We start from the raw sequence: 12,283 nt of genomic DNA, 5'->3' as shown, positions 1-12,283 counted from the left end.
ATAAAACAATGGTTGAAAATTTTATTAAGGTTTGTAATAACTTGACATTGGATAGATTTGTAAATGTGATTTTGTGAGCTGTTTGATAGTCATTAAAATTGTTGGTGTGTCGCAGAGCCAGCAGCAACACTGACTTCTGCTTGCTACAACTGGAAGAGGAGCTATAAATCGTTTTTTTTTTTTAACCCCTCATTTGATTACAACAGAAATTTGAATATTTTTAGTACACAGCTATATCACACAACCTAATTTTGACTCTTTGAACTATCATTTACAAAGTTGCCTTGAGTGAAAGAAAGAAAGGAATGTTATTACTCTCATTAAGAAAAATGAAGTAATTTTACATCATCCCCTCCCATACACACGCACGCAAAACGGAGATATAAAATTTAAAAGAGGAAAGTGTATGGTATAATAGGAATATAGGGTATGCTGTTTAACAATTTCCGAGAGACTTTCAGTTACCAAAATTAAACCTCAGCCCACAGTGGTTCTGTTATAGTGTGGAATCCTCAGCAGTAACAAATTCTGAAGAAACCTTGAGTTCCTGGTAAGTTTATGTTTCTCCAATCTGTTTCATCAGCAGTTAGCTTTCAAAATGCTGAAAGCGAACAAGAGAGAGCAAAGGACTTCCAGTCATTGTTGTAAATCCATTTTCTTTGTGCTGCTCTGCCATAGAGTTACTTATTTGCGTACTGAGTTTGGCTCCAGGATGAATAGTTGCAGGCTTCCCTTTCGTGCTTAATATATGCAGCTTAAGTGTTACTTTGAGTTTCTTGAAAATGAGGAAACTGGTGAAATCCGAGTTCATCCCTTGTGGTTGGAGGGTTGCGGAGACTTGCGGAGCGTTTCAGAGAACACCTCTGGGACACCCGGACCAACCAACCCAACCACCCTGTAGCTCAACATTTCAATTCCCCCTCCCACTCCACCAAGGATATGCAGGTCTTTGGACTCCTCCATCGTCAGACCACAGCGAAACGACGGTTGGAGGAAGAACGCCTCATCTTCCGGCTAGGAACCCTCCAACCACAAGGGATGAACTCGGGTTTCACCAGTTTCCTCATTTCCCCTCCCCCCACCTTGTCTCAGTCAAATCCATCGAATTCAGCACCGCCTTCCTAACCTGCAATCTTCTTCCCGACCTCTCCGCCCCCACCCCAGTCTGACCTATCACCCTCACCTTGACCTCTTTCCACCTATCACATTTCCGACGCCCCTCCCCCAAGTCCCTCCTCCCTATCTTTTACCTTAGCCTGCTGGACCAACTTTCCTCATTCCTGAAGAAGGGCTAATGCCCGAAACGTCGATTCTCCCTTTCCCTAGATGCTGCCTGACCTGCTGCGCTTTTCCAGCAACACATTTCCATCTATTATTCACCTTTGCTAAGTATGACTGCAATCACCTTAGTGTGAAAGGATTAGGTGGTGTGGAATCTTTAAAGTGCATTCAAGAGAGGTTTTTGTGTCAGTATGTAGATGGTCCTACTAGAAATGGGGTAGTTGAATTTTCAGTGGGGATAGTGACCATAACTAAGTTTCAAAGTCCTTATGGAAAGGGTTATGCAGAAGTTGTCTAAATTGGGGAAAAGCCAATTTCAATATCATTCAACAGGATCTGATAAACATAGACTGGGAGCAGCTACTCCCAGTCTAAGTCTGTTTGGAAAGTGGGAAATATTTTTAAAATAGTATAGTGGGAATACAGGGCCAGTATGTTCCTGTAAGTATCAAGGTCATGGGAACAAGTCCAGGGAACCCTGGATGTCAAGGTATTTCATGAGTTTGATAAAGAAAAAGAAGGAAGCATATATCATGTACAACATGTATAAAACAGGAGAGGCTCTTCAAAGGTATAGTGTGTGCAGGGGGTTTCTCAAAAAGTAAATTGAGGGCAAAGAGGGACCATGAAATATCTTTAGTAGATAGGATCAAGGAAAATTCTAAAGCATTTTATAAATATGTTAAGAGTGAGAGGGTTATCAGGGAAAGTGTGCGACCTATTACAGACTGAAGGGGCAACCTGGGCATGGAGCCTGAGGATGTGGGTGAGGCTTTAAAAGGATACTACTTTTCTGTAGTCACAGAAGAGGAAGACGTTGTCAGGGATTTCATTTGAGATGGTGAGGTTCTAGAACATCTTAAGATTAGAAGGTGATATTATATATTTTAGTGTGCTTAAAGACCTATTTCCCCAGCACCTGATAAGATGTATTGCAAGCTGCTATGGGAGGCAAAGGAGATTGATGGGCCCAGGCAGAGAGATTTAATACTTCACTAGTCACAGTTGAAGTGCCGCATGACTGGAGGATAGCTAATATGGTGCTTTTGTTCAGGAGAGGCAGCAGGGATGGGCCAGGTAGTAACAGACCAGTTAGCCTGGTGCCACTGGTAGGGAAACTATGGAAAAACATTGAGGGACAGGATTAATTGACGCTTGGAAAGGCATGGATTGATCAGGGATAGTCAGCATAGAGTTGGTAAAGGACAATCCTGGCTGACACTGAGTTTTTGGAAAGGTGCCTAAATATATTGATGAGGGTAGTATATGGACTTCAGGTCGGCTCTGACAAGGAGTCTGATGGAAGCTGGTCCAAAAGAGCCCAGTTGGCAAACAGGGTCCAAACATGGCTTGCGAACAGGAGGCAAAGTGTAATGGTGAAGGAATGTTGTGATTGGAAACCTGTGACCGGCAGTGTGCTGCTACGATCCTTGCTCTTTGATATCAGCATTAATGACTTGAATGTGAATGTAGAAGGTTTTATTAGCAAGTTTGCAGATGCCAAATTGGTAATGTTGTTGATAGTGTAGAGGATGGTCTTGGGCCGCAGCCAGGTATTGACCAGCTGGTAAATTGGGCAGAGCAGTGGAAATTCTGAAATTAGATGGAATCTAACCCTGATAATTACAAGGTAATGCAGTAAGGGAAGAATATACACAATGAATGATAGGTCCCTAAAGAGTAAAGAGGAACAAAGGGATCTTGGTGTTCAAGTCCATAGGTCCCTGACCGGCACAGCTAGACAAGGGAATCAAGAACGCTTATGGGATGTTTTCCTTCATTAACCCATGTATAGACTATAGAAGCATGCAAGTCTTGTTATAACTTCATAAAACATTGGTTAGGCCACAAATGGAATATTGTGTGAAGTCCTGGCTGCCATACTATTGGAAGGTCTTGATTACACTGGAGAGAGTGCAGAGGGGAATCACTAGGATATTGCACGAAAAGTCTGTTATGAGGACAAATTGGATAGTTTGGGTTTGTTAACCTTGGAGCAAAGGGGTCTGAGGTGGTGGAGAGGGGGGGAGCGGGGCGAGAGAGAGAGGGTGGGAGGTGCTGTGGGGGATCTAATTGAGGTGTACAAAATTGAGAGATATAGACAGTAGATCATGAGAATCTTTTCACTGTGGCAGACATGCCTAAGACCAAAGGGCTAACATTTAAGGTGAGAGAAATAAGTGGTTGAAGAGTTTTGAGAATTTTTCACCCAGAGGGTAGTAGAAATCTGGATTGCGATGCCTTAAATAGGGTGGAGGCAGGTACTTTTGAAGCACTTAAGAAACATCTGGAAGAGCACTCCAAATGCAAGGGCATTACAGGCTATGGACCAAGTGCAGGTAAAGAGCATGAGGAGAAAGTGAGGACTGCAGATGCTGGAGACCAGAGTTGAAGTGTGGTGCTGGAAAAGCACAGCCAGTCAGGCATCATCTGAGGAGCAGGAGAATCGGCGTTTTGGCCATAAACCCTTCACCAGGAATAGCATTAGTATAGTTTGGTCTTTGGTAGGCATAGACATCGGTTGAAGTGCCTGATTCTAGACTATATAACTCTTATGATAGTGAGAGTGCTCATCTTAGCCAATTAAGTTAATAGGTTGGAAATATTTTTAAAGGTGCATAGCGTTTTCCTTTTCTTTGTTAGCATATTTGAACGGATTTAAAGGGTTTTCTGAATTTTTTGGAAGTCGCTTCAGCTAACTTTGACTTTGTCCATTCATATCTGTCAGAATTGGGAGACATTCTGCAGCTATATAATGGACCTCTGAGGTTCAAGAAAAGCAGGTACATTAACACCACTACCAACAGCAGGAGCAACAACAATGGCACCTGCTTTCTCCTCAACCATGTGCCACTCCGTTGATCAGTGGGGATGGGCACAGACCTGTAGCTTAAGGGAGGTGATTTCCCCAGCAAAGCAAATGCAGACAAGATCAGCTTCTCTGATAAGATGTAGTAGCAATGCCTAAGAAGGCCAAAACTGTCAGATTTTTGACAGCTTACCACCACCTTCCCAAAGGCAATTAAGGGGATGCGTAATAAATGCTCGTCAGCTAGCGATGTCCTTGTTCCTGTGAGTGAATAGAAAAAAAACTATAGCCTCCTGAATCAAGACCTTTTTTGAGAGCCAGGCAGTAAAATCATTCTCGTGGCGGCCACGGACTGAATTCCTCCACCTTCAACTCCATCCAGGAGGTGATAAGATATGCAAATATATTTCCCAGGAGATTAATATGGTACATGCCAATGCTGTCATTTAAGTGCACTTTTATACTGATGAAGCTGGTAGTATGCAGAGGGTTCTCACTTACATTGCAATAGCTGAATTTCGAGGAGAAAGTGAGGTCTGCAGATGCTGGAGATCAAAGTTGAAACTTTATTGCTGGAACAGCACAGCAGGTCAGGCAGCATCCAGGGAACAGGAGATTCGACGTTTCGGGCACAGGCCCTTCTTCAGGAATCCTGCTGTTCCAGCAATAAAGTTTCAACAATAGCTGAATTTCCACAGGAATATCATTGTTGCTTGTCTCTTGATTTGAGGATACCATCTACTCAGGTTTACAATTTTTGCCCTGATTTTTAATGACAGATTTTTGTTCCATATATCTTAAGGCATTTGGGACAGGATGTCCCATGAGTTAGTGGCATTTGACTACAGGATTTGTGCAGGAACAGGAAGTCAAACACGATACATGGGAATCAAGGCACCTTCAGATCATTATTTATCATTCTGAAGGGTTTCTTCATCAGCTGCGTACAGCTGTCATGTGACTATTGGGTGGCTTTCATGTATATCTGTCCAGCTGATTTCAGAAGCTACCATGATTCCTTCATTTTGCAGCCATAATTTCTCTTGGGGAATTTACAAAGAGTGAGTAATTGCTCTGGAGACTGGACAATCTTGTGAGGACCTGGTAGAAGACCCTGGGAAGTGCCCTCCCACTGATACAGAGAAAAAATTTAACCACGTGCTTGTAACCTTAAGTATTATCTTTTGAACAAGTCATTGGGCTGTTGAAGATGAGCTTCATATGCTTGAGTAGATCTTGAGGTCTGCCTCTGTATTCTTGAGCAAGTGTTGAGCATGATTGTAGTCTCTTGTGCCTTGCGCAAGATGTTTCTGCAGAAAGGAATGAAGTTACAGAAGAGTGAAGTTGCTGCTTACTTTGCATCATCATCTCAAGGAAGAGAGCCTAATGTGGCCAGGGTGCTTACAACCACTTACCGCAATGTTACAAAAGCCCATGACTGGATCTGATAGGCATGTTTCAAATGACCAGAGTACGTAAAATAAAGAACACCACAAATGTTGTTAAGGAAGAAATTTCAGGATGTTTATCTAGCGATAGTGGATAAACAGAGATACATTTCCAAGTGAGAATGGTTTATGGCTTGGAGGGGAACTTGTAGCTGATATTATTTTCAGGCATCTGTTGCCCGTTAAGGTTGTAGAGATTACGGGTTTGAAAAGTGCTGTTGGAGGAGTCTTGGTGATTTGCTGCATGCATCTTATATGGTACACTTTGCTATTGATATGTGTTGGTAGTGAGGGGAATAAATGTTGTTTGTGGTGGATGGAATACTAGTCAAGAAGAATGCTTGTCATGAATGATATCATGCTTGAGAATAGTTGGAGCTGTATTCGTCCAGGCACTCCTTTTACCTTTTGTAGACAGTAGACAGTCTTTGTCGAGAAAGGAGGTGAGTTTTTGCTGTAGAAATTCTCGTCTCTGAAATGCTGTTGTGCCCACAGTATTGTTATGGCTGATCCAGTTCAGTTTCTGGCCAACAGTAACCCCCAAGATATTGATAGTGGAGGATTCTCTAATAGTAATGCCATTGAACATTTAAGGACTGTGATTTGATTCCTTGTACTTGTGTGGTGTGAATATTATGTGTCACTTATCATCCAAAGCCGAGATATTGTCCAAGTCTTGCTCTATAAGGACATAAAGTGTTTCAGTATCTGAGTGGCATGAAAATGTTACGGAATGTTGTACAGCCATGGAACATTCCTATTTCTGACCTTTGCGATATATAGAGAGGTAGAGACATTGAAGCAGCTCAAGATGATTGAACTAATGATACTACCCTGAGCAAACTCCTGCAGTGATAACATTGGACTGAGATTGACCTCTAATATCCACTAGTCTTCCTTTTATGCTTTCTGTTCTCATGTGGTGCTGTGGCTTCAACAAAGGTAAAGGCAGGCTGCTCATTCCTCTGCTCTAACAGTCGAGAGGTGTGTATGCTGTACAGAGTAGACTTGGTCGTTGAGGCAGAAGGCAATTTCCCTTTGTGGGAAAGGGGAAATGGATGCAAAAGGTGAGAGGTGGAGTACCTTGAAGATTCCTGTTTCCATTTGCTGTTTCTCAATTTTTCTCTCATGGTTTATCTAAATGAACAACATTGCTAGTCAAGAGCTTGAGAGCACTTTCCTGCACTTCGTTAAGGTGTTGAGCAACCAATGTGAGAAATTCCTCCATATTGTTTAAAATGGCAGACTGAGTATGTGAACTACTGCTTGGGATAAGCATGCGTTCAGCTGCCTGTTGCACCTGTCCTTTTATGGGCATGAACATCACAAATGCCTGATGCATTATGAGTCTTGTGGCAGAGAGCCAGATGAGGAAAGAATTATTATAAAATGTTTTGACAGTCATAATCTTACAGTCGTATCTGAAGATCTTTCTGTTCAAATTCTGTTTTTATCAGTTTTGAGATAAAATTGTGACATTTTGCTAATATCCTGCTTCAGATTAAAAGTTTGTTTCTCTCTAACTTTGTTTATAAAAGATCTCCATTATGGGGTGGTGTATTGACATGTAGATTGGTAATACTACAGACCAGTACCTATTTAGGCAGTTGGAATTCTTTTAAAAATCCAGAGTTCTCGCATACAATTTTCTAATGTGATTTTTGAGAAATGGGAAATCATCTTGGCATACACTGAGCTCTATATTTGTTATTTAGGGAACTAAGGTATTAATAACTAAGAATGTTTGTCTTTTTTGCCTTTTTAGATGTAATGTCATGAGCTGCAGTATGGCCATGCCAGGATGACCTATGTGGACCTCACCCAGCACTAATGCATCTTATTTAGGCACACACTGTTGTTGAGCCCTTCTGTCCTTTGGAATCTAGATAGTTGGAGGAGCTGGTACTTGCTCATGGTTGCAATTTGTACAGAGAAGGCATTCGCCACAACTTGGTGTTAGATGTCTAGAAGCCAAATCTTTACTTATGAAACAAAGTTTGAAAATATGTGCAGGTGGGAAAATTGTCTTCGACTATATGTTCATATGTGAACAAGCTGGATTTCCATAAATTAGAATCCCTTACTATTTGTATATAAGAAAGTTATTTACAGAGTGATGGAAGGGGAAAGTATATATCAGTGATTGAGAAGACAGTAGTATTAAAAAAAAAAGTTAAGGCTGCTGGTATCTCAAGTTTCTGGAGATGTATTGATTAGCTCTGGTGAACAATGTAGTTTCAGTTCCATGGCATGAGGGTATGTGTGAATGTTCCAACAGGAGATAGGACCACTGAAGTCGCTGACCTCTGAATGCTGAGGCAGCCATGGGGATTGTCAGTTGTGTTTTGAGGTTGGCCTTGAAAATTAGAATTGCAAAATGATTTGACAGTCATAGTCATAGAGATGTACAGCATGGAAACAGACCCTTCAGTCCAACCCATCCATGCCGACCAGCTATCCCAACGCAATTTAGTCCCACCTGCCAGCACCCGGCCCATATCCCTCCAAACCCATATATTCATTTACCCATCCAAATGCCTCTTAAATGTTGCTATTGTACCAGTGTCCACCACATCCTCTGGCAGCTCATTCCATACATGTACCACCCTCTGTGTGAAAAAGTTGCCCCTTAGGTCTCTCTTATATCTTTGCCCTCTAGTTCTGGACTCCCTGACCCCAGGGAAAAGACTTTGCCTATTTATCCTATCCATGCCCCTTATAATTTTGTAAACCTCTATAAGGTCACCCCTCAGCCTCTGACGCTCCAAGATCTTTCTGATTAAATTGTGCTAAATATCCAAATTGAGATGAAATTGTGGCAGCAGTTTTAAATTAAAAAACCAAGAAAACAAAAAAGTTTTTTAGCCTCAAACCCCTGAATACCTTGACACATTCCCATCCCCTGACTTATCAATGCATTTTTTAACACTAAACTTGTGTGTTGAAGTATCTGCTGTTGGTCTATTAAATGAAGCATGCTTTTACACAGCATTACCTTATATAGGGGTGATCTGTGATCAGTGCAAAAAGGAAAGTGGGTGGTCGGCCTCTATGCATTGACTGACTGGTTTGGTATTTTGAAGTATTCATCATGCTATTCAAAAATACCAGGAGGAATCCAGTGGCAGCACTGGAACATTATTGTACAAGCACAGAGGTGTTGAAGTGATATGATTTTTGTCTCTTGAGGTGGCAAAAAGAATGGGTCACTTCAGAGGACTATCTGGTGTATACATTGCTTTTATTGCTCTTTAGATTGGAAATAATAAGTGAACAGGCATTCTTAACATAGTCAGAAGTCACATCACCAGGTTATCGGTTTATTTGAAATCCAAGCTTTTGGATCTTTCATCAGGTGACAAAGGAGCAGCGCTCCAAAAGCTTGAGTTCAAATAGAGGCTCCTCTATCTGGCATTTGATTATCTGAATTTTGGATTTTCCAGACAAGATCACAAGGTCCTGATGCTTGGCTAAACTGTTATCCGGCATTCTATTATCTGAACATTCGATAATCTGAACAAAATACTCATTCGGATAATTGAGGTTCTTCTGTAAATCTGTTGGACTGGAATCTGGTGTTGGGTGACTACTTCTGACTTTCTCCACCCCAGTCCAAAACTGGTACCTCCACACCATTCTCGACATAGGTTGCAATTGTTGGTTTTGTACAAAGTTAACATACTGAATGTTTGTTTTTTGATTCACAATACTGTTTATGAATTTAACTGTTCATTTTCTCAACAGGAAAATACGTAGTCTTCTTTTTCTACCCACTTGATTTCTCCTATGTGTGCCCAACTGAGATTATCGCTTTTAGTGATCGTATAGAAGATTTCAACAAGATTAATTGTGAAATAATTGCTGCTTCTACAGACTCCCATTTTGCTCATTTAGCTTGGTATGTAGTCTTCCTTTTGGCCAATGTGCCCAGTCCTTGAATTGCACTTGCAAAGTATCCTAGAAAGTAATTGTACTGTTAAGTATTTATTTTTTCTTCTTGCCAACTTCCAAGTTTCATTTAGTTATTTAATTGTAATTGCCAATGTAAAAGTATTTGGAAAGCTATAGGTAAGCTAGATGGTGTTATTTTCATGTTTGTCTTGTTTTTAATAATCTGATAACCTATTTTACTCATCAACCTGTTCAGAAAATGTTATCACACTTCTAGAGCAGTGGGACTCAAACCAATACTACCACTGTGCCACAAAGAGTCTTTCTTAGATGAATAAGGATGGCTGTTGCACTCTAGTTATGTTTTAGTTGCTGGTAAAAAGGTTGACCAATAAATATTCTGAGTGCAGGGGACCAGCAGAAGATTGTGTTAGGGTAATGAAATAATGATGTGTTTTAATTTTCCATAATTCTTGTTGGTATTCTGCATGTGACTATGGAGGAGATTCCAGTTCCAAAGTACTGAAATTCCTTAATTTGAGGAGTCCCATGTTTGTATGAGAGAGATGAAGGCACAATTCAATGCAGAGTCTATTTGTACCATGATATTTTTATTTAATATTAGAAAGAGGAAATGTTTCCAAAAAATGCAGTATGGTGGATGTTATTATTAAAATCAACCTGTTCAGATATATGATGATGCATCAAGTGGGACTTGAACCCAGGCCTCCTGGTTTAAAAGTAGAGAACCATTGTGCCACAGAAGTGCTTAGCTGGCAGTATCATATATTTTCCAATCACCCTGTTCAGAGATGTTACTACACCTCTAATGACGTTTAGAACAGTTGGGACCTGGTCCTCTTGGTCCAGAGATAGGGATACCACCATTGTGAAAAATTAAGCTGGCAATATCGGATATTTTATATTTAACCTGTTCAGAGAAATGCTATGGGAAGGATGGGGGTGGGAGGAAGTAGGGGTGGGAGGTTGACTTTTTTTGCTAAGAGATAACACTTATGGCTGTACTTGGGGAAGATATTCCTGGGATACATCCAGAGACGTTTTGGGTGGAACTGAGAAAGGGATGATCACCTTTTTCGGATTGTACTATTACCCCCCCCCCCCCCAAATAGTCAGGGGGATATTGAGAAACAAATTTTGTAATGAGATCTTGGTTATCTATAAGAAGAATAGTGTAGTTATGGTAGGGGATTTTAACTTTCCATATGTAGACTGGGATTGCCATAGTGTTGAGTTTAGATGAAGAGGAATTTGTTAGGTGTGTACAAGAAAAAAATTCTGATTTCAGTATGTGGATGTGTCTACTGGAGAAGGTGCAAAACTTGACCTACTCTTGGGAAATAAGGCAGGGTGAGTGACTGAGGTGTCAGTGGGGGAGTGACTTTGGGGCCAGTGACTGTAGTCCTATTAGTTTTAAAATAGTGATAAGAAAGGATAGACCAAATCTAAAAGTTTGAAGTTCTAAATTGAAGGAAGGACAATTTTTTGATTGATATTGGGCAAGAACTTTCAAAAGCTGATTGGGGGCAGATGTTCACAGGTAAAGGGACGGCTAGAAAATTGGACGCATTCAAAAATGAGATAACGAGAATCCAGAAACAGTCAGTTCCTGTGAGTGTGAGGGGCAGAGCTGGTAGGTGTAGGGAATGCTGGATGACTAGAAAAATTGAGGATTTGGTTAAAAAGAAGGAAACATATATCGGGTGCAGACTGGAGAAGGACATGGAAGATACAGAATGTGAGGAAATAGATGGTGACATCTTAAAAAATGTCCATGTTACAGAGGAAGTGGTGCTGGATGTATTAATGCAAAAAGGTGGATAAATCCACTGGACCTGATCAGGTGTACCTTAGAACTCTCTCTAAGAAGCAATGGAAGTGATTGCTGGCCCCCTACTAATATTTATATGATCAGTAGTCATAGGTAAGGTGCTGGAAGACTGGAGGCTGGCTAACATGGTGCCACTATTTAAGAAGGAGAAAGTGAGGACTGCAGATGCTGGAGGGAAGAGCTGAAAATGTGTCGCTGGAAAAGCGCAGCAGGTCAGGCAGCATCCAAGGAACAGGAGAATCGACGTTTCGGACATAAGCCCTTCTTCAGGCTTCTTCCTGAAGAAGGGCTTATGCCCGAAACGTCGATTCTCCTGTTCGTTGGATGCTGCCTGACCTGCTGCGCTTTTCCAGCAACACATTTTCAGCCACTATTTAAGAAGCATGGTAAGGAAAAGCCAGGGAACTATAGATTGGTGAGCCTGGCTTTCTAATTCAACACCAGTGCTGTACCACAAGGACCCTCAAATTGGCAGTATGATGATTTCTGAACAATCTGTTCAGAGATGTTATCTCACACCTCCAGAGCAGGTGATTAGATTAGATTAGATTATATTACAGTGTGGAAACAGGCCCTTCGGCCCAACAAAAATTGGCAGTATGATGATTTCTGAACAATCTGTTCAGAGATGTTATCTCACACCTCCAGAGCAGGTGGGACATGAAAGTGGGCCTCTTGAGGTAAGGACACTACCACTGTGCCACAGAAGTTCTTGATAATGATTTTTATCTGTCCACGTTCTCACTAGCTACATCTTATTTGCCCTAGTTGCTATTGAAACAGTGATACCTACTTGTCAGTACTTAGCCCTCACAGATGAGTTACTTGCGCTGCAAATATGTACCTATCTAATTGCAGTATGTAAGTGATTATGATCCTGGGAAATGAGGCAGAGTTGCTGCACAATATTACAGCTTTGTCCTGGAGCTGTTTTTAAAGGTCTCCATGGGATTTCTGGGCTTATTTATTGTTTAGTACTGTGAAAAATGGCATTGATGAAGC

General features: G+C 41.2%; 1 protein-coding gene across 8 annotated transcripts in view; it reads left to right on the top strand.

The window, feature by feature from the left end:
- Positions 1–12,283, top strand: part of LOC122554307 (peroxiredoxin-1-like) — a 64,886-nt gene that overhangs the window by 16,527 nt on the left and 36,076 nt on the right. For all 8 annotated transcript variants that reach the window (XM_043699121.1, XM_043699117.1, XM_043699115.1 and 5 more), the window contains one exon: positions 9,283–9,436. In XM_043699121.1, coding sequence (XP_043555056.1) covers positions 9,283–9,436 — 154 coding nt within the window. The remainder of the gene's footprint in view (positions 1–9,282; positions 9,437–12,283) is intronic.

This window comes from Chiloscyllium plagiosum, chromosome 11 (assembly GCF_004010195.1).
Source record: "Chiloscyllium plagiosum isolate BGI_BamShark_2017 chromosome 11, ASM401019v2, whole genome shotgun sequence".
NCBI classification, from domain to species: domain Eukaryota; kingdom Metazoa; phylum Chordata; class Chondrichthyes; order Orectolobiformes; family Hemiscylliidae; genus Chiloscyllium; species Chiloscyllium plagiosum.
The sequence above is the reverse complement of the archived record's forward strand: the minus strand, read 5'-3'. Positions and strand labels throughout refer to the sequence as shown.